This window comes from Manduca sexta, chromosome 9 (genome assembly GCF_014839805.1).
Source record: "Manduca sexta isolate Smith_Timp_Sample1 chromosome 9, JHU_Msex_v1.0, whole genome shotgun sequence".
Taxonomy (NCBI): domain Eukaryota; kingdom Metazoa; phylum Arthropoda; class Insecta; order Lepidoptera; family Sphingidae; genus Manduca; species Manduca sexta.
This window is the reverse complement of record NC_051123.1, coordinates 6,135,106-6,162,839: the sequence shown is the minus strand read 5'-3', so window position 1 is coordinate 6,162,839 and position 27,734 is coordinate 6,135,106. Positions and strand designations below refer to the sequence as shown.

The 27,734-nt window shown below is 32.9% G+C and overlaps 1 protein-coding gene and 1 pseudogene across 2 annotated transcripts; one reads left to right on the top strand and one right to left on the bottom strand.

The window, feature by feature from the left end:
- The first annotated feature begins 70 nt into the window (after window positions 1-70).
- On the top strand, window positions 71-20,967 carry LOC115441312 (sex-lethal homolog). 2 transcript variants are annotated; one of them, XM_030166044.2, is made up of 8 exons: window positions 71-196; window positions 732-935; window positions 5,991-6,206; window positions 6,393-6,500; window positions 7,504-7,685; window positions 8,129-8,216; window positions 8,809-8,881; window positions 17,770-20,967. In XM_030166044.2, exons 2-8 carry the CDS (start codon window positions 855-857, stop codon window positions 18,033-18,035), a joined length of 1,014 nt encoding a protein of 337 aa, XP_030021904.1. In that variant the 5' UTR covers window positions 71-196; window positions 732-854; the 3' UTR covers window positions 18,036-20,967. The 2 variants fall into 2 exon arrangements, with proteins under 2 accessions (XP_030021904.1, XP_030021905.1); XM_030166045.2 differs by lacking the exons at window positions 71-196; window positions 732-935 and adding an exon at window positions 2,107-2,125.
- A 524-nt stretch (window positions 20,968-21,491) lies between these two features.
- LOC119188848 overlaps window positions 21,492-27,734 on the bottom strand; it is a 27,037-nt pseudogene continuing 20,794 nt past the window's right edge.

Here is a 27,734-nt window from a genome sequence, read left to right as displayed (position 1 = left end):
AAGGATAATATATTTAATTAACCTGGCAAACCATAACAATTCTTTATCTGTATATTTTGTTTGTGGTAAGTGTGAACTGTCGTGTAGATTGTCATTTGCGGTATCGTTTCTGATAATATTTGCAAAAAAATGTCATAAAATTAATATTATAGTTTATTTGGAAAAACGATTATCTTTATGTGTCGTGTTTCATAAAGTAAGTCATTTATTTTTTGTTTAAATCTGTTTGTATTACGCGATTATCTGTAAACTACGGGCTCGGTAATGTGTCAGTTTCGTTAGTAAATATTTTATTATTTTATATTATTTATTCCGCCGTAAAAGTCAGAACTATCATCACACAGAATATAAGGACTGTTTGATCTAAATATTTCCCACGTACCATTGTTATTTAGTTAAGTATTTACCTCTTGTAAGGATTCCCCTAATTAATCAATGAAATAAAATAACTATACTTGTTTCCAGTAAAATAATATTATTAAATTCTTGGAAACTACGGTATTATAAAATATATAAGTTAGTACTTATATATTTTTCAAATATATAAGTATCATATATTTTTCAAATTTAAAAACCAAATAAGCGGTGTTATTTGTGTGCTGTGCACATTGTAACAATAAGTAAAACTCAATTATTTTTGTTAGACTTTCATATGGCAAATAAAACAATAATATTGGTTTCAATGTGTAATGAAAAGTTGTCAAATAAAATGCAAGCATTTTTTATTTCAGGTATAACAGCAAGTCATACTTTCAAGTCAAATATAAAAAAAAATGTTGTAAAATTATTGCTCAATATATATTTAGTGGTTAGACATTAAAGTGTTAGTTACAAGTTGACAAAATAGATAAGAGATGTGCGACAGATATCCGGGCTACTTGTTCAGTGGAACTCCTGTTAGTAGCTGGGACAGGGGATTTAATACATTGGAAAATGTGAGTACTTGAATTTTGTTAGTAGAATGCCATTTTATTTTTCCTAGCTGTCTGAATTATATATTGATACTGCTGAAAAAATTATCAAATTTGGAAACAACATTAATCTTATACCGATTTCTTATTATCTTATGGAAATTAGATCCTTCAGGATTTGTTTCTTTCTCCATAAAGTATAACCATACTAATCAAACAACTGCACCATGTTTAAAAGAGTAAATAAAATTTAAACAGAGAGTAATTTCTTTTCAAACATTTTTTTTTTCTGAACTATATATTTCACTGAATAAAATAGATATGTTTCTATAAGTAGGTAGATAATACTTGCATAATATATTGCTACCTGAATGATATGGCATAATTGACTTGCATATTTTAACACCAATTGAAATACTTTCCACAAAAATATTTTTCATCTTTTTGAGCCTTTTTGGTATATTGTGGTTATAAGTCAAGTATCCAACATACTTTTATATTATTGTCACTGCAGATTTTTTTAAACACCGATTATAAGTATCTTTTATTATTATCTTGCAGTATTTTGTGCTGTTATTTTTTTTTACATTTTATTTCCTTTTAGGTAATAGGTTATTGTTGTAGATGGTAGCATAACTGAAACATATTTAGAAAATGTGTAAACAAACATATATATTGTGTATATTTTTTTAACAAGATGATAATGTTGGAAATATGTATTGACTCTAAGAAATTTGAAATTGAATCAATTTAAAAAAAAATACATGTTGAATTGATAACCTCCTTCTTTTCTTGCAGTCGTTTAAAAAAAAATTAAGCTACACATAAAATTTTCTATATTTATATGTGGCAATCTTAATTTCAATTGAGATTATTATTGTGCCTGTTATTTGAAATTTTATACTTAAAATTAAAAATATTTCTGCTAGAATTTAATCAGTTTAATAAACCAAGTTTTCATTTCCAATAGCTGCCTGTAATTAGACAGATGAAAATATTAATTATAAAAGATTTAAGATATGAACAATCAGCCATGTAGATTTTACATAAAATCTAGTTGGCTCATACTTCTGCACTCAGTTTTTGTTATTTGTTTGTGAGTTGTGGCTCCTTTTTTTTCATTCAACATTTATTTTAAAAGTATTTTATGAAAGCTCAGTATAATTTTTTTTTAACCTAGAGTTTATTTGAATATAGTTATCGGACTCATCCAAGTAAGCAAGATGCAATGTTTTAGTATATAATAGGAGGGCTATTATGTTTCATATGGTTTTTTTTTCTGTATTCATATAGTTATTTTGTAGTGTTTGGTTTATTTAATGATACTGTTGTTTCTATATTTTATTATACGATTTTAGTTATATAATATATTAATTCATTGTTGTTTTATATATTTCCTTGCAGCATAATAATTTAGTCAGTACTGACTGTACCAGTTTTGGCCAACTTCTATTGCATCTTTCAACAATTATCATTGTTTTATCTCATCACTTATTATGATTATTAATAGACTAATTTTTTTTAACGAAATTTCCATTCCCAGGCAATTTATTTAATTATTATAAAACATCTTTTCTAAGCCCTTTCAAGTTGTATACAAAAAAAGTTTGCTAATGACCCACTCAACAATCCATTATTAATGAGCTCCGCAACTAAAGCTTTGCTAAAGAGGCAAGTTCCATTTTACATTGGAAATGTGCCAGGGCCCCTTGTCGCCACCAAACGCCAATGCAAGATACGTATCACGACCACGCGTTACGATACGAATCGGGGATAAATTTATTTTAAGTATCGTAGAAGTTTTAATTATATTAAGACATGTGAAGTTTGCATTCAGTGTAAAGTTTGAGAAAAGTAGATACCGTTATTTATTTTCGACATTGAACGATGCGAGCGAACGAAGCTTTACAAGCGTTCATTACGTCACAATAAACTATCGCGCTTTGTCGTAAGCCACGATTCGGGATTATAAAAAACCATGTACCGACTGCCATGACGGTATTGATGGAATATGAACGCTAAGGTTGTTACTGTAGCTTTGAAAATTGTTTTAAAACATGTTTAAATATTTTTTTGTTGTTGGATCTAAAAAAAATAAAAAAGAAATATGGTATAATCTTTGAAACAATAAAAACACACAAATGTGTAATATTTCATTATCTAAAATCTAGTACTTAAACTGAATGATAAAAAAGTTGTTTGTGTTTTGGAAAATGTCTAATTGTGTGAAATGCTGGTTGACACTTTTAAATGTAACTATTGCAGTTGAATATTTGTAAAACCTTTGTCATAATGGATTTACTATGACAGCACACGACGTATTTATATCGTACTGTGTTTTTCTAAATGTATTTTCATTCGTTAAAATATTTGTATTTAATTCAAGCTTAGAGATACAATATTTATTTTTAACCGTTAATGCTAACACCCACGCCTCCCGTGATGAGAAGGGAGGTTTCGCTGACAAACAAATAAATGGTTCTATTTATTTTTACTACATTCTATTTATTTTTAGTAGCACCATGTTTTTATGATGCTTTAATTTGTGTGTGACCAACTATAATAGAGCCGGTATATTAGTATCCGTCCGGATATCGACCACCGCACGCAATGTGTTAAAACCCACCATGGTGGTCCACTTAGGGTGACCGGCATCAAATAGGCCGGCATAATTGTGTTGGCTTCAGAGGAATAATCATCTCTCGTCAGCCTATATCCTATTGGATCCCACTCCGCTTACCATCGGGTGAAGTGGGGTCAATTTGCTACCCTTATAAGAAAAAATCGGACGTGTCTTTTTTAGCTCGAATCACCAGGACTTACAAGTCTTATTAAGATCTATGCGTGCACTTTCTGAATTTGGCAGTGGCCGAAAAATCGTGCCCTATTCTTATTTTGTAGGGTAATTAAATCCCTAATAAGAGGGTGCGACATCATATTGGTAGTGATCTAAATGAAAGAATCAATTCGTTCTATATGCGCTGAAAGTCGCCGGTGGGTTGTAGTGTTCATGGATGATTCTTGAAACAGCTGTTTTCAGAACATTAATTATTAATTGTTCGGAATACTATATAACTTGTGACTCTTTCTAAGGGAATGAAAATGAGACATAACCGAAAAATAAGTAAAGTTAATAGGCAAAAATTTGATTTCTATAATAAACTCTTAATATTTGGTGTTGGTATATTGTTATTGTTTGTTATAATTTTATACGGTAGATTTTTGTTGCGCATGGCTTTGGTGGCATGGCGCGGTTAACTTAATGGATTAATGAGGTAACTTTTAATTTATTCCGTTTAAAATTACTTTGTAGAGATTTATCGTCCGTTTGCCGTACGGTAGCAAATAATTTTACAAACAATTATTGTTTCAAAGTTTAATTATACAGTTCTTATTTAGTACTGAAGGGATAGTCAATAATTTTGTTGATGTGTTAGGAGGAGATTGGGGAAGACAATGCTAATATAATTTACATTATCTTTCAATATTTTTTCCCTACTATTAGAAATAATGTCAGCTTAATAACTGATCTGCGACTGTAAGCTCTGAGAACGTCCTAATTTGATCATTTCCATTCACAATTCAATAACTCCCGAAGCTCCGTCCGATCGCTGAGTATTTTCACATTAACAGAAATGCCATCTCATTCGCTCTTCATTTTGTACTCGTTTGTCACTTACATAAGAAAATTTATTGGCCTCAATGTATTATATCATATTCTATCATGTTTTGATAAATTATCTAAGTAGTCTCCATAAGATCTTTGGAATATTGCCAATGTTACCTGCGCGAAGATATTGGCTATCTCGTGCTACTGTTTTAATGAAATAGAAGGTTTTTGTTTTACTTGAGTAGCGGGGTTATTAAATTCGGAATCTTATTTCCGTATATCAGATATACTGAAAATTACTGTATGTTTAATTAATATGTTATATACATGTATATGTAGGCTATATTGTAGATCTATAATAATTTAATATCGAGATTTAAAACTTAAAGCAAATGCTAAAATAAATTAAATCCATTCGTAATTGCACGACTGTTGAATACATAGAGTTCACAATTAATTTAATTTACTAATTAGTTAATGAAACAGAGTATATATTACTTACTAACTAATTAGTATTCAAACGCTATAATTCTACTATCCTTATATGGCATATTAATTGAATATAGTAATTATTTCTTTAGTAAGTACCTATTATAAACTTAAGAAACTTAGGAATCTGATTTAAGGAAATTGTAGTAAAATTACGTCTATAATACATATAACCAAACCCGTAATCATTTACTGGACCAAGCAAATTTTAGATACAGAAAGCTACTTTAATTAATTTAAAATTATAACATTAAGATGTAAGTATTCTCATACATTTAATTAGCCTGCCAGATATTTGTAAACGAGCTCACAAAATTTTGTCTTAACTGAATACATGTCTATTCGTTTTCACGATATTTCATTATAAGGTAAGGGACATGAAAGTCGAACGTTTGTCAAATCATTGGCGGCGGTACACCGCCGGGTCATGGTCGCGCGTGATGCCCTATATTTTTTTCGTTTAATTGTAGAAGTTGCCGGCTCTTGTTTGTTTTGGAATTGACGCTACTATTGCCTCGGGAATCGCTGTTTGTGGGCCGCCGTAATGTTTTTTAATTTATTCGTTTATTTATTTTAAGGTATTTGTCTTTTTTCTTTGTTCTACAGCTAGCCAGCGTTTTGTGTTTAATTTTGGAATGGAACTGTAATATAAGCGTTCTTTTTGTTTGCGTAAACTTTGAATTGAATTTTAGGTTTATTGAATGTTTTCATTTCATTCGGGCACTCCTAAAATACTTATTATTTAGACTAACCCCCTTATTCATAGACGTATTTTTATCTTAGGACAGAGCAATGCTGTGAGATACCTCAATTTTAGCCAATAACAATTGCCCTATACGCACTGCGAAGGCTGCCATGCCGTCAGCACTGAGAAACAGACTTGTTAGCACAAGCCAAATCCAAGCCAATCAAGACACTCATTTTAAATATCGAACATTTCGAATTCACGCTGTTTATTGATTCCGCATCGATATTTCCAGCAAATTCAACAGCAGTACAGAGGCAGGGCGGGCGCGGGCGCTCGCTGTTGGGGCAGCATGTCGGAGGGCGGCGGCGTGTCGGCGGCCGGCGGGGACACGTGCAAGACGAACCTCATCGTCAACTACCTACCGCAGACGATGACGGAGAAGGACTTGTACGCGATGTTCATGACCATTGGACCCATCGAGAGCTGCAGGGTTATGAAGGATTTTAAGGTGGTTTGATGTTTTTCGAGCGTTAAATGAATTTGTTAATAATGTGGATGATTTAATAAATATATGTCGACTTAAACCACTCGGCAAAGTAAGCGTGAAAATTCCTTTTTTTATTTAAGGCGCCGTTCTATGAGATATCTGGATAAGTAAGAAATTAAAAAAATGTATATTTTTTCGTGTTTCCAGACTGGATACAGCTACGGCTTCGGTTTCGTGAACTTCACGCGCGAGGAGGACGCCGCCAGAGCCATAGACACTTTCAACGGATACCAGCTCAGAAACAAACGGTTAAAGGTACGTTATATGTTATATCACCACATAGTATAAAACAAAGTCACTTTCTCTGTCTCTATGTCCCTTTGTATGCTTAAATCTTTAAAACTACGCAACGGATTTTGATGCGGTTTTTTTAATAGATAGAGTGATTCAAGAGGAATGTTCATATGTATAATAACATCCAGCTATTTTGTTATGTTATACCCGTGCGAAGCCAGAGCGGGCCGCCATGTTTTTATGTACAACGTTCACAGTTTTTCTGTAGTGTATTTAGTATCAGCATTGCACCCGTGCGAAGCCGGGGCGGGTCGCTAGTGTATTATAATTTTGATAAAACGCTAGTCACAGTATCCGGCACAAGTCATAATCTATATTAACCATGATAGAGTCCAGCTCGTGTTATTTTTAAACGCGGACGACAAAGTGACCTCACTGCATCTGATGCTGAGTGGAGTGGGTTCCAATAGAATGTTGACTGACGAGACATGTTTACCCCGGTACATCGGCACTCGATACAATTGATCCCGGAACGCGACACGCTTACATGGGCTTTAACACCTTGCGTACGGTGGACGCCACCCGGGCTGATATAAAACATATCCTATCACCAACAAGATTGGACCAAAGTGTAATAGCCTCATGGCACGTTGAAGTCAAAAGATAACAAGGATCCACTACGGAAACAATTGCCTTAAACATCGGCACGTTGGAATTCAAACCGACCAATCACGAGTGTGCTTACAAATCGTGCCTCTGTATAAATAGATATACAGTTCAGTTCACACTGAAGTTAGTCACGAATCGCATGTTTGTTCTATATTACTTAAGGGGAGGGGGGGGGGGTCCACGATTTGTTTAACCGATTGTGATGAGAATTAAAAAAAGTCTCAAGAGCGCAATTAACAGACATTAAAAACTATATAATTTAAAATTAAGGGTGGCGTTGCTATTTATGGACAGATATGAACGTCATCAAATATTACAAGATTTTTTTAATTGACTTATATATTTTTCATTCCAGGTATCATACGCGCGTCCATCAGGCGAAGACATAAAAGACACGAACCTGTACGTGACGAACTTGCCGCGTGCCATCACCGAAGACCAGCTCGAGACGATATTCGGCAAGTACGGGCGGATAGTGCAGAAGCACATACTGAGGGACAAGAACAACGGCACACCTAGAGGCGTAGCGTTTGTTAGGTATGTACTGTACCCTTAAATGTAGACTTTAAATATTTCCAACTCCTTCGTATATCAAAATGAATAAAAAAAAAAACAATATTCATAACAGCTTTTATAGCACTCGTGTCTCTATGGTTTATTATTATTATTAATCCTTGTGTCATTGTTATTATAATTATTTAAATCCCCCCTCCCTCGGCCCACTTTTTTACCATGTTTTATCCTTTTATTCATTTTGTATTATGTGTATGCTGTGACGACTCTTAATTGAAACAACATTTAGCTTTTTGTTTGAAACCTTGAAACCAGGTATCGATGTATGTTTTGTGAATTGTTAGACTTTCACGATACCAAGGCCCGAGCCGAGTCACTGTCCAATAATTCTCTAACAATCCATTCTCAAACGCGACTCGTTCTGTTCTAATTCGCTTAACATAAACAAATAAATTGTTACTTTCCAGATTTGACAAAAGAGAAGAAGCGCAAGAGGCGATAGCGGCGTTGAACAATGTCATACCAGAGGGCGGCACTGAGCCGCTTTGTGTTAAGGTAATTTGAAGATTCGTGTGTTTCTATAAAATAAATAGTATGGGGTTTTTTCACTATTCACCCAGTGTTTGCACACTGCTGTTTGCTGGTAAAAATAAATACACACAAACATGCGCCTTTTATTCTCAAAGTTGTAGCAGAGGCAACTAATACTTATATTAATTAGTCGTCAACGAACAGAAATGCAGATATGAACATAGCAGATATTATATATCCTGAATACAAGACTTTCCTAACATTTAGTAACTTTTTTTTGCCTTTGAATGACGAGACGAGTTTGCCGTTCGCATGATAGTAAGCGATACGACCGCCCATAAACTGTAGAAACACCATCCAACACCTTGAGTTACAAAGTATTGTTTGGTATTCCACTGCGCTTGTCATTCTGAGACGTGGGATGCTAAGTCTTATTATGTCCTGTAGTTACACTGGCTACAATGTCCTTCAAACTGGAACACAACAATGACGCACTGCTGCTTGGCGGCAGAAATAGACATTGCGGTGGTACCTACCCAGGCGAACTCTCACATATGAGAGACCAACCACCAGTAAACTATAATTGTAACTATAAATTTATTATTTCAATTTCTAGGTGGCGGAAGAGCATGGCAAGCAAAAAGCGGCGTATTACGCGGGCTGGGCGGCCGGCTTCCACCACAACAGAGGTATTTATTGTTTTTATTTTTTTTTATTGTAAACGCGGCCTCAGTTTGCAAAAGAGTGTTATGGTCCTTCGAGCAGGATTATAGTCGCTTTTATCTTTGAAAGGATTCTAAAATCGGATAACTAGATAGGGATAAAAGTTTTTGGATTTAGGGAACTTCGACATAGATACGTGCAGTGATTTGGGTATTAAATATATTTATTTGCTATTAACAAACTAACTTCCTTATTCATAGACGTTATTTATCTAAGTTCTATCTTTGTTGTGATAACAAGTCTATTTTTCAGTGCTGACGGCATGGTAGCCTTTGCAGTGCGTAGGCATAAGGCCGTTGTGATTGGCTAAAATTGAGATACAACTTGAATCTAGTTGGCTGTCAGATAAACAAAGCTCAGAAACAGACTTGTTGTCACAGCGATACTCCGTCCTTAGATAAATAGCGTCTATGAATAAGGAGGTTAGTGTATTTTTTGTAACAAGTATTATGATTTACCTGTCAGGAGATGCGTATTTTTCTTTTTCAAAATAGGATTTCCGAAGATATATTAGAAAACTTATTGCTACTACCGCAGGCAATGTATCTGTCTATAATAATAAAACTTGCGCACGCTGCCCCGGAGACACAGTGCCCATAGTGCCGCAGCGGCATCACAGTCTCGACCAACTGGACATGCTGCACAGCCGGCAAGATTACACGGCCAATTACGGAATGTACGGTAACCAGGCGAACAGGTTCCTACGGCGCGACTTCTACAACCAGTCGTCGTACATGAGCCACCATCGCCCGTTTTGAAAAGGGCTTTACTGTAAAAAGTTCCGTCTCTCCGATACGAGGATATAGACGGCAGTGGACTTTTCGTTTTCTGTAGTGTAGTGTTCTTTAATATAAGATTCAAATGTTGCGGGTGTGGTTTTGAAATTAGTGCGGATCTGTTGCGAGAGTTCGTGTAATAGGTTTGATAAATGAAATAAAATAAAGCAACATCGCACTTCAGAGCGTCTGACAATTTTAATGGAATATTTATCTCTCTGGAATTAAATTAATGTTGTAGTGGGAAATTAATCTCTCTTATTTAAAAGAAACATCTAAAAATTATGAGAAAAGTAAACTAAAGTGAAATAGAAAATTATAGTAAAATGTGTATAAAATTTCAAATTCATACCCGTAATCATTTGAAAAACTTTGACCCTTACTTTGCAATTACTTAAACCCTCTCCACTGTTACAATCCCGAATGCTTCTTACTTAAAATTAAGTGTAATATAGAGAAAGACTTGAATGTAATAATAAAGGTTTATGTGTTACGGTATTGCCAGTTTTGTGGACATTTTTAGATCTCGTGCAATTTTGCGTTGATAAAAATATATTTTTTTATAAATTATCCTAAACGTGTGAAATGCATAGGTATCGCTAGTCGCGTTTATTTCAATTTTATAATATTTATCAGCTTTTATATGATAGTTCTGTCTGCTATATTGCTAGTGACGTCATCAATCAAATGTCACTCAGTCAAGTTTGACAAACAATTAAATAGTTACCCAGATTACACAAATAATAATTGTGTTAAATTATCTTAGTTTTATGGTTTTTATTTATTTTTTATCGATGACAAAAATGTCCACAGTAACTAGGTGTATGACTGACATGACGCGTTACATTGTAATCTTATTAAAATGTTAAAGTTTGTCTATACTTTAAACTAGAATCTTCGTGTTTGGCTGAATGTTTTTTTAGTCAGTTGTTTATAGTTTACGTTCAACATTTATGGAAAAAAGGTCTATATTTAAAGAAGCTGATTTGGTTCAGAAACTGTTGGAAATAGTATTTTGGTACATGAACGCTCTGTTGATTTAATTGTTAAGTATACGTATAACATGGTGTTGATATTGTCTTCCACTATATTAGATTATACTTGTCAAATAATTGAGTCATAATTATATTTTCGATAAAAATAATGGAATATTTACCGAATGGCAATTAAAGAATAGCGAGATTTATCTGCAAGGTGGAAAACGAGAGCCTTATTTAAATATAGACCTTATGACTATCTAGTAATTTGAAATGAAACCAGACTGTTGTAGAAATTACGAACCTTAGTAATTATTTAATATTTTTTAGGAATGTAGTAATTTTTAAAACCTTTGCACACACTATAAATACATTCATTTATACTTGCACCCACGTTAGGTAATTTTAAAAATTTGTTTTGTCAGTATTCTTTTTGTCCTTTTTTTTAGCATAATTCATTTACAGTTTTATTCAAGTAATGGTTTCTTTATTTATTAAGTATGCCAGTAATTTGGCCTTACACTGAAGATCTATAATTATGATACATTAATCGAGGGTCCCAGTTTCAGCACAAAGAAATCTGTTAAAAGAAATCTAGATCTTTCTAGAATGTTGTTAGATTGTAGAAGACACATTGAATATGTGACAGTATACGGAGTGCACGAATAATGTTTATATCTCAAATATCGTTAGGTATAACGATAAAAATAGTTTTTACTACGACAAATTACATTATTTAGGAGATAAACAAACGTTAATTCTTTTACTAAGTCTAAAATTATTTTGTGTGCAATACGTAAAATAAAAACACTCTGTATGCGTCACATATAAAATTAATAGATACTGATAAAGCGAACTTATGAAGTACTTTATTGTCTAGTTATTTCACAGCGTGTATTTATTTTCCAATAAGATTTAAGAGTATAAGACTTAAATTTATATTTTCTTCTTCTATTTGTCCTCATGTTTTTTTTTAAATATATTTTAGAGTAGGATGTTTAATGTTGTTGCGCTTGATAATTGTGATGTGTCATCTGTAGTACTATGATTTACTGATGGTTCTTTTAATAAAAGGATTATGTTAAGATTTGTAGATACTTAGTATGTTTTATATATATTATTTTGTTTATATCCGAGTTGATGTTACAAATCAAAACGGTTGAGTGTGCCTCTTGGTTGTAATATTAATTCTGGATTTGAGGTCTCATTATTTCTAAGAAAACCTGTCTTTTTGATATGGGCAAGGAAAAGTGACTGCATCAGACAGTAAGGGGGTGGCATCGAAATAAAGTATCGATTGACAAGAGATCATTATCCTTCGTCAGTCGACACTATTATGTCGGCTTATTCGATTGATTCCGGACCGCGAAACACTTATCTCAGTCCCTATAGCAGGTTTAAATTTCGTAGGTTTTTAGCGGCGTACCCGACGGCCCTACGTATATATGCTGTGTTTAATTGTTAATGTGTTGCGTTTAAAACTATATGTAATTTTTATTTTAGATTTATTATAGAGTTTATATTGCTATATTCATATTTACGATAAACAATATGGAATCATTGATTTAATGGGCCATGTTATGTTATTATTATTATTAATAAAATTATACATTTTTGTTATCAAGCGCAACGATGTTACTCGCGTGTGTGATAATTATGTATTTCTATAAATAGTTGTTTATTTGTATGATTATGAATTATTTACATAAACATAAGTTGTGCTAATGTCAATTTCTTAATTTTTAACATGCGCCGTCGGTCGCGCGAGAGTAAATTGTTTATCGTCGATTTCTAAAGAAAGTTGTAGTTTTTCAATTTGTGTGTTTATGTATATTTATAAATGTCTAGATTTCTCCTAGATTAGTGAGACTATACTTTTGAATCAACCGAGATGGTATCAATATGGCTTGGAAGAATCACAGCGCCATTGATGCCGCTACGGGCGAAGTAGGCCATTGTTGGAATATAAATCAGTTTATTCGATTATACTATACTTTGTATATCTTTAATTTCTTCGTTATTGATTTTGTAATTTCCTACATTTCGTTTGAGTCTTAAGCCACTATATACATGGTGTTTATTTTTTGGGATATGAGGTTATTTATACGCTAATGGGTTTAAACTAAAAATAGTTGCTCAAACCTGTACCTTTTTATTTGATAATAAAGTTTATTTTCGTGCGACTGACGGCTCACATTATCGGCTTATGAAGAAATATTATGATGTGCTCAATAGAATAATAGTTGTCTGTTACAATATAGCTAGTTACATGTATATGAGGAACGATTTAATATTAGTTTCATATATTTCAGAGTTTAGAATCAATATGCGAATGTAGTACGCTTGACTGGCCGTGTTTTATATTATGTGACGTGTGATAATGTGTTGAAGGATAGTTTGTTGGCGATTATTGACTGCAATATAGATACCTTGGGATATTTCTTATAAATTTATAACAGTATTTAGCTACAGAAAATATTTAAATATTTATTTTAATTTGAATAAGTCTTCTTTTAATAGCTTATTAGGGAAATGTAGCACATTTTTTTTTTATTCGAATCGTGTTAAATCGCTAACTATATTTGACACATTGTTGCACATCACTATTGATTTGTAACATTTCCCTTATAACTTAAAGTTTATTTAATTTTATATTTAGCATGCAAGGAAATTAAACTTCGATTATTTATGAATATGATGTATTTTAATAATTTAATGTTTTAGCTTTTAGAATTTTAAAATATAATTTAATTAACACCTTGCTGTACGTAACATAAATGTAAAATAATTTGTGTACATGTATTAATGTTAGTTTGGTATGAAATTTATGTCTCCTATCATCATGAACGCTGCTTGACATTGCGCATTGTAATTAGTGTCTACCGCAATTATAATAAAATTCATTTTTGAGATGCACGCGGGCGCTGCGAAGAATCTTATGGTATGTTGACTTAACGCAATAATTTTATCGATATTACCTAACGACGTAATAAATTTCACACTTCCTTACCTACGTCGATAACTTATTATCGATAAAATTACTGCGTTAAACCATCAAATTAACATTCCATAAATTTTCTCTGAGCCCGCGCGCGGGCTGTACTTGGCTTGTCTTAAACTATATTAACATCAAACGCGATATTCAGCCGTATTATTTATAAATAAATAGATTGTGTTACTAAAGCGTGGTGTGAATATATTCTTGAATTAGGCAATTTTTTGCCGTTACATGATTTAGAATGAAGAATTCCTTATATATGTCACTAGATGGGGTTAAATTAAAACTTGCACACCAATTTTATGTTTTTGTTAGCCACGACCAGCGTTCATTTTGTAAGGAGCTAGTACATTGACAATATATTCAGAGGTGATTCCTACGTTCTGTAGTTGTTTCGGAGTCTATCAGTGTTATTCGTGTCCCCTTGATTGTCCTTTCTATGTATGTAATGGGTGAACTGTGTCAGGACTAGGGATGTGTAATCGACAGATATCGATTATCGATACATATAAAAAATATAAAATTTTAAACATCGACTATCGATACATGTTTTTTTTTTTTAATTTTAAACACAGCGTTGATAATATACTTTGTTCGGATTACTCTATATTTTATCGATTGCTAAGTTAGGAGTTTATATTAAAATCATTTTACAGTCCCAATTTTCAATTCGATCCTGACACATTTCACGACCTTTCTTGTCCCCATTTTTAGGTTAGAGAATACTATGATGTATAATTAATATTATAAACTATTATATACTATGTTCATTGAGGAACATTACTGACTACCGAGTAAGGAACAAACGAATATGATAGATTTGTTTTTATACATTGGTTTCTGTGATTCAAGTTTAAACACACAAAAAAAATGAATTAATCACACGTTCTCGCTTTGTTTAATTGTGCAAGAATTAAACGATATTGTTTCAGTTTGTTTGAAAAGTAATACTGAATGACTTAATAAATTAACTGCCCGAATCATTTTTGAAGCCAAGATTCCTCTCTGAACCAATTTACATAGTTCTAGAATGCTAGTGTTAGTTTCCAAAATGTGAATCGTGCCTAAATGAAGCGTAATTTCTAAGTACTGTCGGTACATAAAGTCTCTAATCGTGAGATATCTTGTTAAATGATAATGTAAACACATGTTAAGGGGCGTTATTCTTATATGAAAGCATTAAAGTATGACTTACTGAATGAGATAAGCGCTATAATATATTGTTTTTGATTGATGAATCCATAGACAATTGTTACGAGCATAGACTCGAACATTATGTGTGTACATATTTTTATAAAGGTCTATGGTCACTTCCCTTTATGGGTCCAACATTTGGAGGTAAAAATATGAATAAGCGTTGAGATCAAATTGAAATGGTACAACTCGATAAGTGCTTTAAAATAACGCTGCATATTATAACAATATATATTACCTAGATAAATTATTACGAATTTGATTGGCCTATAAATAGAAATATGTGAGTTTTTTTTAAGTACGTAATACATTTATGTCGTCTAGTTTTTTGTCTAATGTTCTCTTTAAAGGTTACATGTTCTGTATAAAGTGTTATGACACTACCTGTAGCGTTACCAAAATAATCTGTTAATTGGTGTTTACGTCATTATTCAAATAAGGTTTCCTCGTATTATATTCTTTACGGTTATTTATTCATTAAAGGGATTTAATTTAACGTAGTATGTCAGAGATGTTAAAGTGGGATATTGTTAATGCGAATTATGTGTAGACATTAAAAACTCAATAATTGTTTAAGATATATTTTAAATGAATAATTTATTATTTGAATTTGGCCTTGCAAAATCTTTGTTATTATGAATTTAGGTTTTTAACAGTACACAAGTTTAATGTGACGATATGGGTTACGAATGGTCAGTTACAAACTTCTCAAAGAACAACATTTCACTTAAAAGGAAATAATTAAAAATAATATAGGTACCATGATGTTCTGATAAATGATAAATAAAATATTATATTTATGAATATTTTGGGGATTGCAGGACTAAAATCTGTCTTGATTTTCTTTTGGTCACTATAAAGAACTTTATCGATATAAACTAATTAATCGACAAAATTATTTAATAATTGAGACCAACGCTAATTGATTTTAGAGACGACCCAAATCCCATTATTTCAAATAACTTGTGAGCACGAATTTAACTTAAGTTTGTACTCTTTACTTTGGCGAATTATTTTTTTTTATGTTTAAAATAGTCATTATATTCTCAACACGTTTCCGGTATTTGTTAATGGATATTTAACTTTTCTTATATTTGCCATTTATGAAATCTCTTAGCAATAAATAGGTTTTAGTTTTGTTGGTAATTAGTTTACATTGCGATTTTACTTTCGAGACGATATTCGACTTTTTGGGTATAATAATAATTGTTCCTAACGTTGTTTTTATTCGAAATGAACTACTTAATTAATACTTCTTAATTACTAATATAACTACTGGACATAATAATACTTAATATCTCATGACTTAGGATGGCGAGCGCAGTGGAATACCAAACAATGCTTTGTAATTCAAGGTGTTGGATGGTGTTTCTACTGTTTATGGACGGTCGTATCGCTTACCATCAGGCGAATGGCAAGCTCGTCTCGTCATTCAAAGCAATAAAAAAATCATGAAAAATTGATTGAAGTAGATGATATGATTTTATATTTTACACTTCATGATTTATTACATATATCGTTGGGGAGTCATAAATATATTTTAAATCTCAATAATACATTCTATGCACATGTATTATTATATGCATTTACGTTTGAAACTATGCAGAGCTGTGGTATTACCTGCCGTATTAAAGCCTTTTGGTCCGGTCATTAAAAGAAATGGGGTATATCTTTCACTATCGTATAGTTTCTGAACGTTTGGATATATGGCAAAAGAAAATGCAGAAACGGCTAAATGGATTTTGGTGTAATTTAATATTCAGATGGGATGTCTTTTTGATGATATAAGTTACTTGGTATCCCAGAAAAATACAATGGGTCTTAAATTTTTTTCATCTATTAATGCGCGTGGACCACGAGCAACGCGTAGTGAAACATAATTTGATTACCTTTTATAATTATTATATCAAAAAGAACTAGATTAACGGCCGTTTTTAATAAACAAACCTAATCTTCGATCCGATCGCGAGAATAAACCAATCAAAATAAGTCGCAGTTTTTCTCATTCGTCCATTTTGGCGGTGGATTGAAAAAAGCGTTTGAGATCGTTTTGAAAACGGCTGTCAGTGTCGAGCAATTTAAATTTCCTAGATCAGCGCCATCTTTTATTTGTATTATTAATCTCAAAAATATCCTGTATCGTCAACATATTTTACTTTGTACTGAAATTCTTGTTCTTTATTTAAAATATTAATTAATTAGTGTATTGAGATTTTGAAATGTTCGTAAGACCTTTGTCGGATCAAGCGATCAATGTGAAATGTTCTCTTCCAAACTCTGGCCAAAAAGTCATAGAGATGTAAAATAAACTATTATTAATTGATCGTGTTTTTATTATATTGTTTTACGTGTGTGTATTTATTGCTATTCATATATTCAGGAATATTTATTACTAAAATTTCTTTTATTATCAAGTACTTATTTGGAATTAATGATAAATGCTTATGAATGAAGCGTATTAAATTATTAATCTACGTATCCATAGATTTAACAAAGTTTAGAAATTATAATAATAGGTAAAGTTAATAAAACAGAATTGATAAAAATTTAATAATATTTTTGTCTTAATTTATATGGATGCATGCTTTGTATCCATACCAAATCTTAACATAAAAATATTTGTCAGTCTTTTGGTTCCGCTTAATATCAGAAACGGCTGGATTCATTTTAATGAGATCTAGATACGTAGAATAACTTATAAAAATACTTTTTAAGCCAAGAAACTACACATTTTCTAATATGGTATTTTAAATTTGTGTTAACATTGTTAAATGGAGAAAGCTGTGACTTAATTAAGTGTTAAGTCCATCATTCCATACTTTATATAAAATAAATAGCCGAGCCTTTGAGTAAAACAAATTTTTTAAAATTTTGAAATTGATTGTTATTTCTGTTGTAAAATTTTGCAGGCGATTACGCATGGGGTTGCAACAGCTGCGTGGGGCCAGATAATTGGGAGAGTTTTCCATCCCCACCGCTAGGTGGCAGCCATCCAACCACACCACGCAACGGATGCCGGCCCGGCGCCTGCGCCAGCAGACCCAACTACCCAGTCCCGGGGAAACTGACTCCAAGATCTGGCAGAGGCAGAAACCTTGCCTGGACACCAGGATTTAACGGCGAGGAACGGTTTAAAGGCCAAAGATGTAGAAACGGGCCGTCCCCGTATTGGTAACATAAGGTTATTGTTTGATGGTTAGAGATTGGAAACACATAATGTATATAGTTCTTTTGTGCGGATAGAGTTTTTCGTGTGAATGAAGAACAGGCATGTGATCGAGAACGTTTATTGACGGATATTTTTTCTTAGTTGTAACTGGCGTTCGTTTTGAAACGCGAGCATTGTTGTTGCAACATTATTAATTTTTATAATCGCTATGTTGAACTTTATTGATCTCGGGGGCCGGTTTTATGAAATTATGCCGTTTTAAACGTCAAAGAAGACAGAAATAAATAACCTTGGACAATTTGTCTTGTGTCTGCCAGAGGACTTAAACCTAAATGGAGTTACATATTACAATGAAATGACGTATAAAAGAAGTACCTATTTATACGTTTTCTATGGCACTGCACGCCTGGCATATAACAAAATATTGCCAGATGCTAAAATGATGGTTACAACAGTGCGACAAAATATACGCAGTTTTGTGAAGACTTTAAAACACACTTGTTGTGTTAGCAGCGAGCCCGTAGCCCTTATTTATACACGCGAAGTGTGTCATTGCGCACTCGCGCTATGTTCACTGCGCGACATATCGTAGTGTTGTTAAATGAATATTTCTTTTGCGTCATGTCAAAGAAAAGCCCCTAATGTGATTAAGATATACATGTCTATTTAAAATGAAATGAGAATGTACGTGACAGTCGATTTTATTCGGGCCATGTTGAGTTTTGTAAATAGTATATCTACGTGTGTATTCGTAGTGCATGTCCTGTGATATAATTTCTGTGCAAACAACCTAAAAGTTCGAATGGCATGGGAAATGAACAGTGCAGTAATATACATATCAAGAGTGTTTAGGGATAAACGCGGTTTGTTAATAATTTGTCCACTCTGTTAAAAAATAATTAGGTATAGAAAATTGCTTAGCGTTAACGATTTACAAAATTGTTCATTTTGTGAAATAAACGACATTTACTCACTTTACTTTATTATTTTTTTAATTTATTGTCGAACTTTTATTTAGAATTTCATTTTCTATAAATAGGAAAAATTGCTTCAATCCCTTTTTAAAAGTACCAGAACATTGTTAAATGAGACACTAGATGATAAAAAACATTCAAAAACGAATTAAGTTAATATATATTTTAACATCATTTTATTAGAATAAATATTGGCAAACATTCGGGTACGAGTACTTTGATCTTTAAACACTTTTGACGTGTATCATTATATCCCTTTAGCCAGCTCATGATATTGATATTTTTAATATGTATACATCTCACAATTTTAGTGGTAACACTATTTACAAAGTCGGATGACTAAAAAAACTGTGTAGACAGTTATAACGGCTTTGGCAAGATAATGGTATATTTTTATCATCATATAAAAAAAAATAGAGTACCATTGATTGCAATGGCGATAAGATGTATTGTCGATAATTGATAATGAAATAAAGTTTTGGCCTATGAATGAATTGGCCGTCTGTGTCGCCCAATTTAATTCCTCATATTTCCTTAGGAAATTTGTAATTGGTCAATATTTTTACGTCAATGTATGGCAGACATATTTATTGGCAAGGTGTTAAATTTTGGCAATTTTACGAAATGTAATGGCCATATTTAATATTATTAATACATCTTCTGATAATTAAGAGTGAGAAAGATACGTATTGTGTCGCCGAGCATTGCTAACCATTGCCGTGGAAATATTGGTCGTTTACAAGTTCCTTTAAAATGAGGAAATATTTCCCCCATGCCAGAGTTAAGGTTTTTAAATGGAGATTTGATAATTTGTTTTAATTCTTTCACGAGGAGTTTTGGTTTAGTTTATATTGCGTTTGTTTATACGTAATATTGTTTTTTTTTTTGTAAACTTTCACCGCTGGCAAAACGTGTATATTTTATAAATTTGAATAAACTATGACAGAGTGTTATGAAAGTTTAAATTTACTATAAAGTTGGATAAATTATTTATATTTTTTTTTCAAATACAATATATTTTATACGCCTCACTTCCTTAAACACGACTTTATGTTAATAGTGGTTTTAGTAGATATTTTTAGATCACATTATAGTTAAAATCCGCATTTACGTTTGGCGTTCACGAAAAGTTTTTCGTTTACGCCTCCGAAAATCTGCTAAACTGGTTCGGTCTCCATCGTATTTGCTATAAATTTTTAAAAGCTGTTACATTTAAAAACCGGTTAATGTAAGTTGAACTCGTACACTCCGAGTTTCGTACAATGCTAAATTTCTTTCTGGTATGAATTGATATTATATTCGCGATAAAAACAAATTATTAGACAAACACAATCCTCTACTTATTGCAGTTCAAAAGATGGCCATTTAAGATTGGCTAGAAAGGATAGGTCGACTTAGCAGGTCAATGAATTAATGTTGCACGAGGCACCATAACTAAGACTTCTTTTTGGTCCGTGAATACAGCTTAGAGCTTTTGAAATGAGAAAAATAAAACAACTGATGTGAGGAAAAAATCAGTTTTAGTATTAGAACTTTGTAGGAATTGTGTTGGAATTTTTCTATTATTGTCAGTGTAGTGTATAGTGTAAATACTTCACAGGACTAATAATAGTATTATTTTAAAAGTAGGTTATTTAGATTTTCTTCTTCCCTGAAATATGTAATATAGAAATTCTGGTTATTAGGTACTAAAGGTTTGGGTTCTACGAAAACACGGCCCAAAAATGTGCTTCTAGTTTACGTCATGCATTTCACACAATTGCTCAATTTTTTTAGTCAGCGGTGAAACGGACCCTACCCTTGAAAATACTTTAATTTTTAATCGTTTGTATCTCCTTTCAAAATGGTTTGTAAATTTTCCCATTACTTACTTTTGAATTTGTTTGCTGTAATTATCAAAAGTCTGGGTATTTGTTTATGTTACCTAAGTTGCTTTTATTTTAAAAAATATAACATAATATTATCTATGTTGTTTCAATATACTTACACTTAACACTTGCACCTCCAAGCTGTTGAAGATAAAAAAACATGTCCTATTTTATCACTGTCATGTAAAATTACAAGTATAATTTTTATTATTATTACACGAGTTAAGATTAAAAAAAAATGATATTCTAGAAACGTTTTATCAGGCCATTGTTCAGTAACATACCAGGAACGCTGTGTGTTAAAAAAAGTAAAAGGATGTGGACGCATACACCAGGCGTGTTTTTGCCGGAGCAAAATTTCGGAAAATCACAAACGGTGTATTTTGTATAGCTGCCATGAATATTTTAAAGTACATCAGATGTGTTGGTCACATATCGCATTGTTTATTTAAGTACTTTTATTCATGGGAGATCTTAACAAATTTATATGAGTGAATTCGTCAGTAACACACCACAACATTGTTCCTAGTATGAATTTATATTTACTTGCCCGTTGAAAATTATTCTTTAGATATTGTTTTAAAATATAGGAGTGGGTGTTAATTAATGAAATATTTGAGTTACATAGATTATTTTTTATATAAAATGTGCATACATCCTATAATTGTTCAGTCTGTATTTGAGTTTATAAATATATACAACTACATACAAATTGAGCATTTTCAGTGCAAACACGCTACTTTGCTCAAAATATAAAATGACTTTGTAAATGCTCATCATATTTTTTTATTTTTTTTAACATTAATATATAAATTCAACCAAATATAAATTGGTAATAATTTTCTATTTTGACAAAGATGGTTGATGTTTTATGCTGTCGTTCCATCTTAATTATTCTATGATTACAGCACTATTTATTTTCTTGATGGTGATCAAAGTGACGTCCTTGCATTCGTTTTTTTTTATTAATATGAGCATACTATTTCTAATCAGTAACGATACTTTTAATCCAAGGTAGGAATTGTGCCACATCTGTGAAAACTACGTAATGATTAGGGTCGCAGAGCCTGTTTTCGTCGGCCACTGCTACTGACACCAAGCCTCGAAGGAACCACGACTGCCCCAATTTGAACATCATCCCTCCACCACTGTCTCCATTACAGGGCGCAGAACCTGCCATAAGAAATATATTTTAGGTAAAAGAACAAATGATCTGGAACTTAACTGTCTTACTTATAAACTTGTTTTAGCGTTAATAGGTGGTTAAGAATTGCTTAAATAGCTGTCAAAAATCACCGGTTTCCTAGTTTAAACCTTATTTAGAGGCAATATGGCGGGTTTTGACTTACAGCTGATCGAGTAAATTTGTGTTTTAACTAAGCATAGCTTTGCGAGATTTTCATAAGTAAGACTGTTAATGTTTAAAGAAATAACGTGTTGATATCACTCACAGTATCACATCACCAGTATGTCTATCAGGGGCCGCATACAAGGATGCTTTTCTACGATTTTGTACGCTAATAGAAAAATAAGTCTAGCGATAGATTAAAGCTTTGGTCAAAAAGCTGACGGCGCTAGATGTGAACAGTTGTAATGTGATAATGGGCAATTATTGAAATACTTAGGTCAATTATTGTCTAAGTAATTCTCAATGTTATTATTTCTGTGTTAGTTTTGTTGCAATAAAGTAAGTTATTATATAGTATATAGAATACGTATATGCCACATATAATCGTCGGGGTTGGTGCCTCGATTTCACAGAGTTGAGCGCCAGCGTCGTGTCGTCCCATCCTGTACGCTGTTTGACAAAAGCTTTATCACATGTTAATGTCAGTTCTATATTTTGTTTTGTTTACTATTAGTTAATGATTGTAGAAAAGTATCATGTCGTATGTTATTGGGGGAGGCTCGGGCTTAGGAACTGTTATACCAGTATGACAAAGTTCACTACACCTGATGGTAAGTGGAGTGTCGGTCAAATAAAGTCAACTGACGAAATATGATAATCCTGTCCCAGACAAAAAAAATACTCCAGCTTCCAAGCTGGATATAGACAGCCTGATCTCGGAACACCATCACTTACGTAGACCTCTCTGGAGAGTTTTGTACTCTATGTCGCTATGCAGATACAAAAACATACCACAAACTCATAAGCTTTAATCAACAGCCACAGAATGTCCACTGCTGAAGGCCTTCAGAAGTTCCCAGGCCGAAGCATTAGAACCAGTGGCGCCCGGCCCTAATCAAAATGTGTTGGGTGCCCTACAGGGCAGTGGAACCTTTTAGGTGCTAGCCTAGTTTAATGTAGGTATAGGGCAAGAGGGACTTTAAACTTGGGAGCTCCTTACTACTGTTACTGAGGTAGCTTCGTCGGAAAGGTTCAAATCTGGCCGTAAGTGTACGTAGATGCTGTTTTCATAAACATCTAATCAAATTATTGGTACGTTAATAGGAAAAAAACTAAAAATATACTGACCATTACCGAAACCGCCGCAGTAGGTGAAATCCGAGATGTACTTATTGTAAAACCAGGGGAGGGATTTCAAACAAGTCAAGTTGTCTACTACTGGCGCGCTGACTTTATTCAGAATTGATACACTAGTTTTCTTGCCATCATTGCCCCATCCGACTACCTAAAATAAAGGCGATAATGTACAGGGTGGATTTTGATGCGGCAGTATGGTCCGTTACCTCAACTAAACCTAACTGTCCATCATTTTTCAAAATATTAAGATCTACATTCATAAATTTTGGAAAATATGTAACTCGGTAAGAAAAAGGGCAAGTGCAAAATCATTTTTTTTATGCCAATCGATCCTGTTACTTTTAAAGTTAGAAATTACAGAAAACTCCACATTTTGCAAAAAATTTGACTCCAATTCGCTTTTAATTTTAACAGTTTTAAATTTAAGTTCCATTAATATACGAACGTATCGTTTAACGGTTCTTGCGTTTAGTTTGAACAAACGTCATAATTCTAAATATTCAAACATTTTTAATAACCTGGCATTTACGATAAGAAGTACTTAAAATAATATTAAAAAGAATAAAGCATTTAAAATAAATATTATGTATGTTGTCACTTAACACATACTATTCCTATTTGGTTTACGACGTTGTCCAACGCTTTCGTCTCCTCGGGCCAGAGACAAGCGGGCTGAATCCATTTGCTGTAGGCAACATAATCTTTCATCGTCAAAATTGCAATGTCACGAAGCTGCCCGTTCGGATTGTAGTCATCATGGATATCTATATTACTTAACTAGAAAAACAAAAACATTATTTATTACACAAAGACGTATCACCGCTCGGCCGCATCATCTAATTAGCAAATAAGCATCTTATTTGCTAATTACATGATAAAACCTAACTGAATTACAAAGTACTGCCCATTATGTCGCAGAACTAATACATGTCTCATAATACTAGTATAATACCATCATATCTATACTATTATATAAAGCTGAAGAGTTTGTTTGTTCGTTTGTTTGAACCAATGATAAAAGAAGTATAGAGGATGGGTAATATGGTCACGTGACATGCGGCACATTTCATGAACAAAATGGTGCCGACTCCGCCCCTTACAATAGTGATATGCTAGTACCGAAAATTTTGTATCGACATCGAAGAATTAAGAGAGACAAACAAGCCCCAAAAAGATCAAATACGAAAGGGGTTAGGATCTACCATAATATAAATATAACAAACCATAATGTAAACAAACACACTGAAACTGATTTATAAGTAACAATTGTTAAACAAAGCAGTACCTGTTGTGACAAACATCCAGTTGTGTTTGATATATATTTGTATGTTGCACTATTCCTTGCTAAAACTTTAAGTTACAGATTAAGATATTTATTTAATACATGATAAATGGAATAAGATAGCGTAGCCAGCAATTATTTGGTTGGTTTTATTTTATTTTATTATTATGCTCTTTGATCGAGAAACATAACTATGGTTCAGCAAACTAAAATCAATGACCGTAAAAATGGTGGTTAAGATAATCAATTATAATAATTATTTGCAATAACAACAATATGATTATGTATCTATTTCCGTGCATGCAAAGGTTGCTCGAAACATAAGACCGCCAATTGTAAAAATATATCTTACATTTCATCTTTATGTTGTTTCTTTTATGTTTATCTATTCTTTTATGTAACAATTCTAATTTTATTCATAGCAATATATTAAAGTAATATTACTATTAGGTGAAGTATAATAATCATTACTATTTTACTTATCGGGAATATTGTTGGAAAACAGTTATCTTTACTCGCGTTAATTAAACGTGTGGTTTATGCATATCTTCTCAAAATGTAAAGAAATATGTATTTGGTGTAGGATTCCAATCACGTCGCTCAATATTCTCAATTCATTTTGCCTTGGTTTTTAAATTTTTTGGTTATCTTAAAAAATATTCTAATTTCACTTAGTTTGTCGTTCTGAATAATACAATATTGATGTGTGCTCTAACATTCTTTCCAAAGACAAAAACCGTAACTGATAAACGGGCGTCTGTTAAAATATCGATATCAATAATTTCTAAACAAATCCACCCACCCATCCCTAAGCTCGTGTGTAAACAAACATAATGATTTTAATGTGTATAAATCACGCCTAAAAGGGTCCAAAGCTTAACAAACCAGATCCACATATCATTTTAATTGATAAAAACACATCCAAAAAGTAATTATACAAAGATATTTGCTAATTTTCGGTAAAAACAGTTACTAACCTATGAAAATATATTTCGGGGTCTTTCTTGCGTGAATTCGATTTGCATCCTTTCACACAACACTGAGTCATTTTCGAAACTTAACAAATACACTAATAAACACACTGAACAATTGAGAATATGATTATATTACTTTAAATTCAATATTTATGAAGATTTGTTTACATCGTCTGACACTACATGTACTTGCCGACTGGCCAGCATAAAATGAGCGTTTCTGCCGCAAGGCGGTCCCAGTGTGTTGAAGTAAACGAAATAGTGCCATATGCGAAGAAAGCAATTATTTTTGTCGTTTTTTGTTGCGTTCCAAATAAGCTTTGAGTAAAAGAGATAGACATATATATTGACAATTCTGCGTCGATTTCCCTAACATAAATATAACTTATTCATATAGCTAACTTTTGAGGCCTGTCCTCTTTATATTTAGTCATTGGTTTGAACGCGCGAATCTCAGGAACTACCGGTCCAAACTGAAAAAATATTTTTGCGTTGGATAGCCCTTTGTTCGCGGAGTGCAGTTCCGTTGCGTGCGCTGCGTAAACGGTTAAAGTTATGCAACTATGACGGGATTGTTCCTCTTAAAAAGTTTTAAAAAATATATTATAAAACAAATTCCCCCGCTGCATCTGTCTGCCTGAACGTGTTAAACTCAAAAACTACCCAACGTATTAAGATGAAATTTGTATGGAGTCAGTTTGAGACCCTGGGAAGAATATAGGCTCTCGGGAAACCACTACTTTTATAACGGAAAACTTTAGCCTGAAAATCTTTATATCGCGGGTGGAGCCGCGGGCAAAAGCTAGTCTTATAAATAACGTAACATATATTGGTAAACTGTGGGCGTATTAGCTATACTTCATTAATATAGACTAGCTCTTGCCTGCGGCTTGACTCGCGTCAAACAGCTTTTCCGAGATAGGTATTTTCCCGGGATGAAAATTTTCCTATAACATTCAGTAGTAGGTAGTGTAGATTCTTATTAATAAAAAAACAAAAACAAAATCGGTTAAGTATTTCTAGAATCAGCGCGTTTTAACACACACTTTTCAGCTTTATAATATTAAGTATAGATGTGGGATTCTTCGTGAATCATATATGATGTATATTTAATTGAGCAACGATGACGACAGCTTGCGCGTGCGCTTGTATGTCTATGAAGCGTATCTGTGTTACTACAGTGCGACTCGTGTTGCTAGAGTTCAACCAGGGATGCCAGATAAATATATAAAAATGCCACATAGATATAGGTGGCATATTACGCAGGAACAATTACTTACAAATCGTAACTGGGCGCCTTCGGCTGATCCCTCCAAGTTGTGTTCTCCCCTAGCAACACGTGGAATCTGTTTATGTCCCAGATCCGACGCGATTCCTTCCGAGTGACGCAGTGCGCTGCCGTGATGATATGAAGATGCGATACCAGGGTACCTCCGCAGGTGAATGCATTGTCCGTGTTCTGTAAGTAAGAGTTATTGAGTGCATTTGGTAGTTTTATAACATGTATTTTAATATGATTTTTAATCTACGGCAAAAAACAAGAGCAAAAGCTAGTACTTATTATATACAACAGTTACACTCGTATGAGCACTTTTTTGAGTAATAAAGGCGCGGGATTCGGGGCATGTCATACACTGCAGATCGTCGCGAGAGCATGACTAGTTACCGCTAAACTGAGATCATTCTGATAACGATTTCAATACGTGGACTACATATTATCTACTATATCAGGCGCAATACACTGTGCCTATGTGTTGGATTTCGAATTAAAGCAGAAGTGTAAAATTCGTATTTTAGCACGAATAGTTCATAATTGATGGTAGATTACATTAAATTAAATGCCCTTGTTACCTACCTCGGTGAGGTAAAGAGCGATATGCCACGGCCATTCTGCTTCCCCGGTTGCCATCCCCTTTCGTATAAGCGTGGTACTTGCAAAAACCATACCACATGTCCCCTGGAAAACAAATAAATTAAGCACGGATTAGATGTTGTCTACCAGTACTATAGTAGTAGATTATGTATCGTATACATCAGTGGTTCTCAAACTTTTTAAATGACGGAACCCTTTTGGGAAGCAAAATACTTGATGGAACCCTACAATAAAACAATTGTTTTTATA

Coding starts and splice junctions, on each gene's coding strand:
- LOC115441312 (XM_030166044.2), top strand. CDS start 855: ATGTGCGACAGATATCCGGGCTACTTGTTCAGTGGAACTCCTGTTAGT. Junction 7,686..8,128: donor AGAGGCGTAGCGTTTGTTAG/GTATGTACTGTA, acceptor GTTACTTTCCAG/ATTTGACAAAAGAGAAGAAG. Junction 8,882..17,769: donor CGGCTTCCACCACAACAGAG/GTATTTATTGTT, acceptor AAAATTTTGCAG/GCGATTACGCATGGGGTTGC.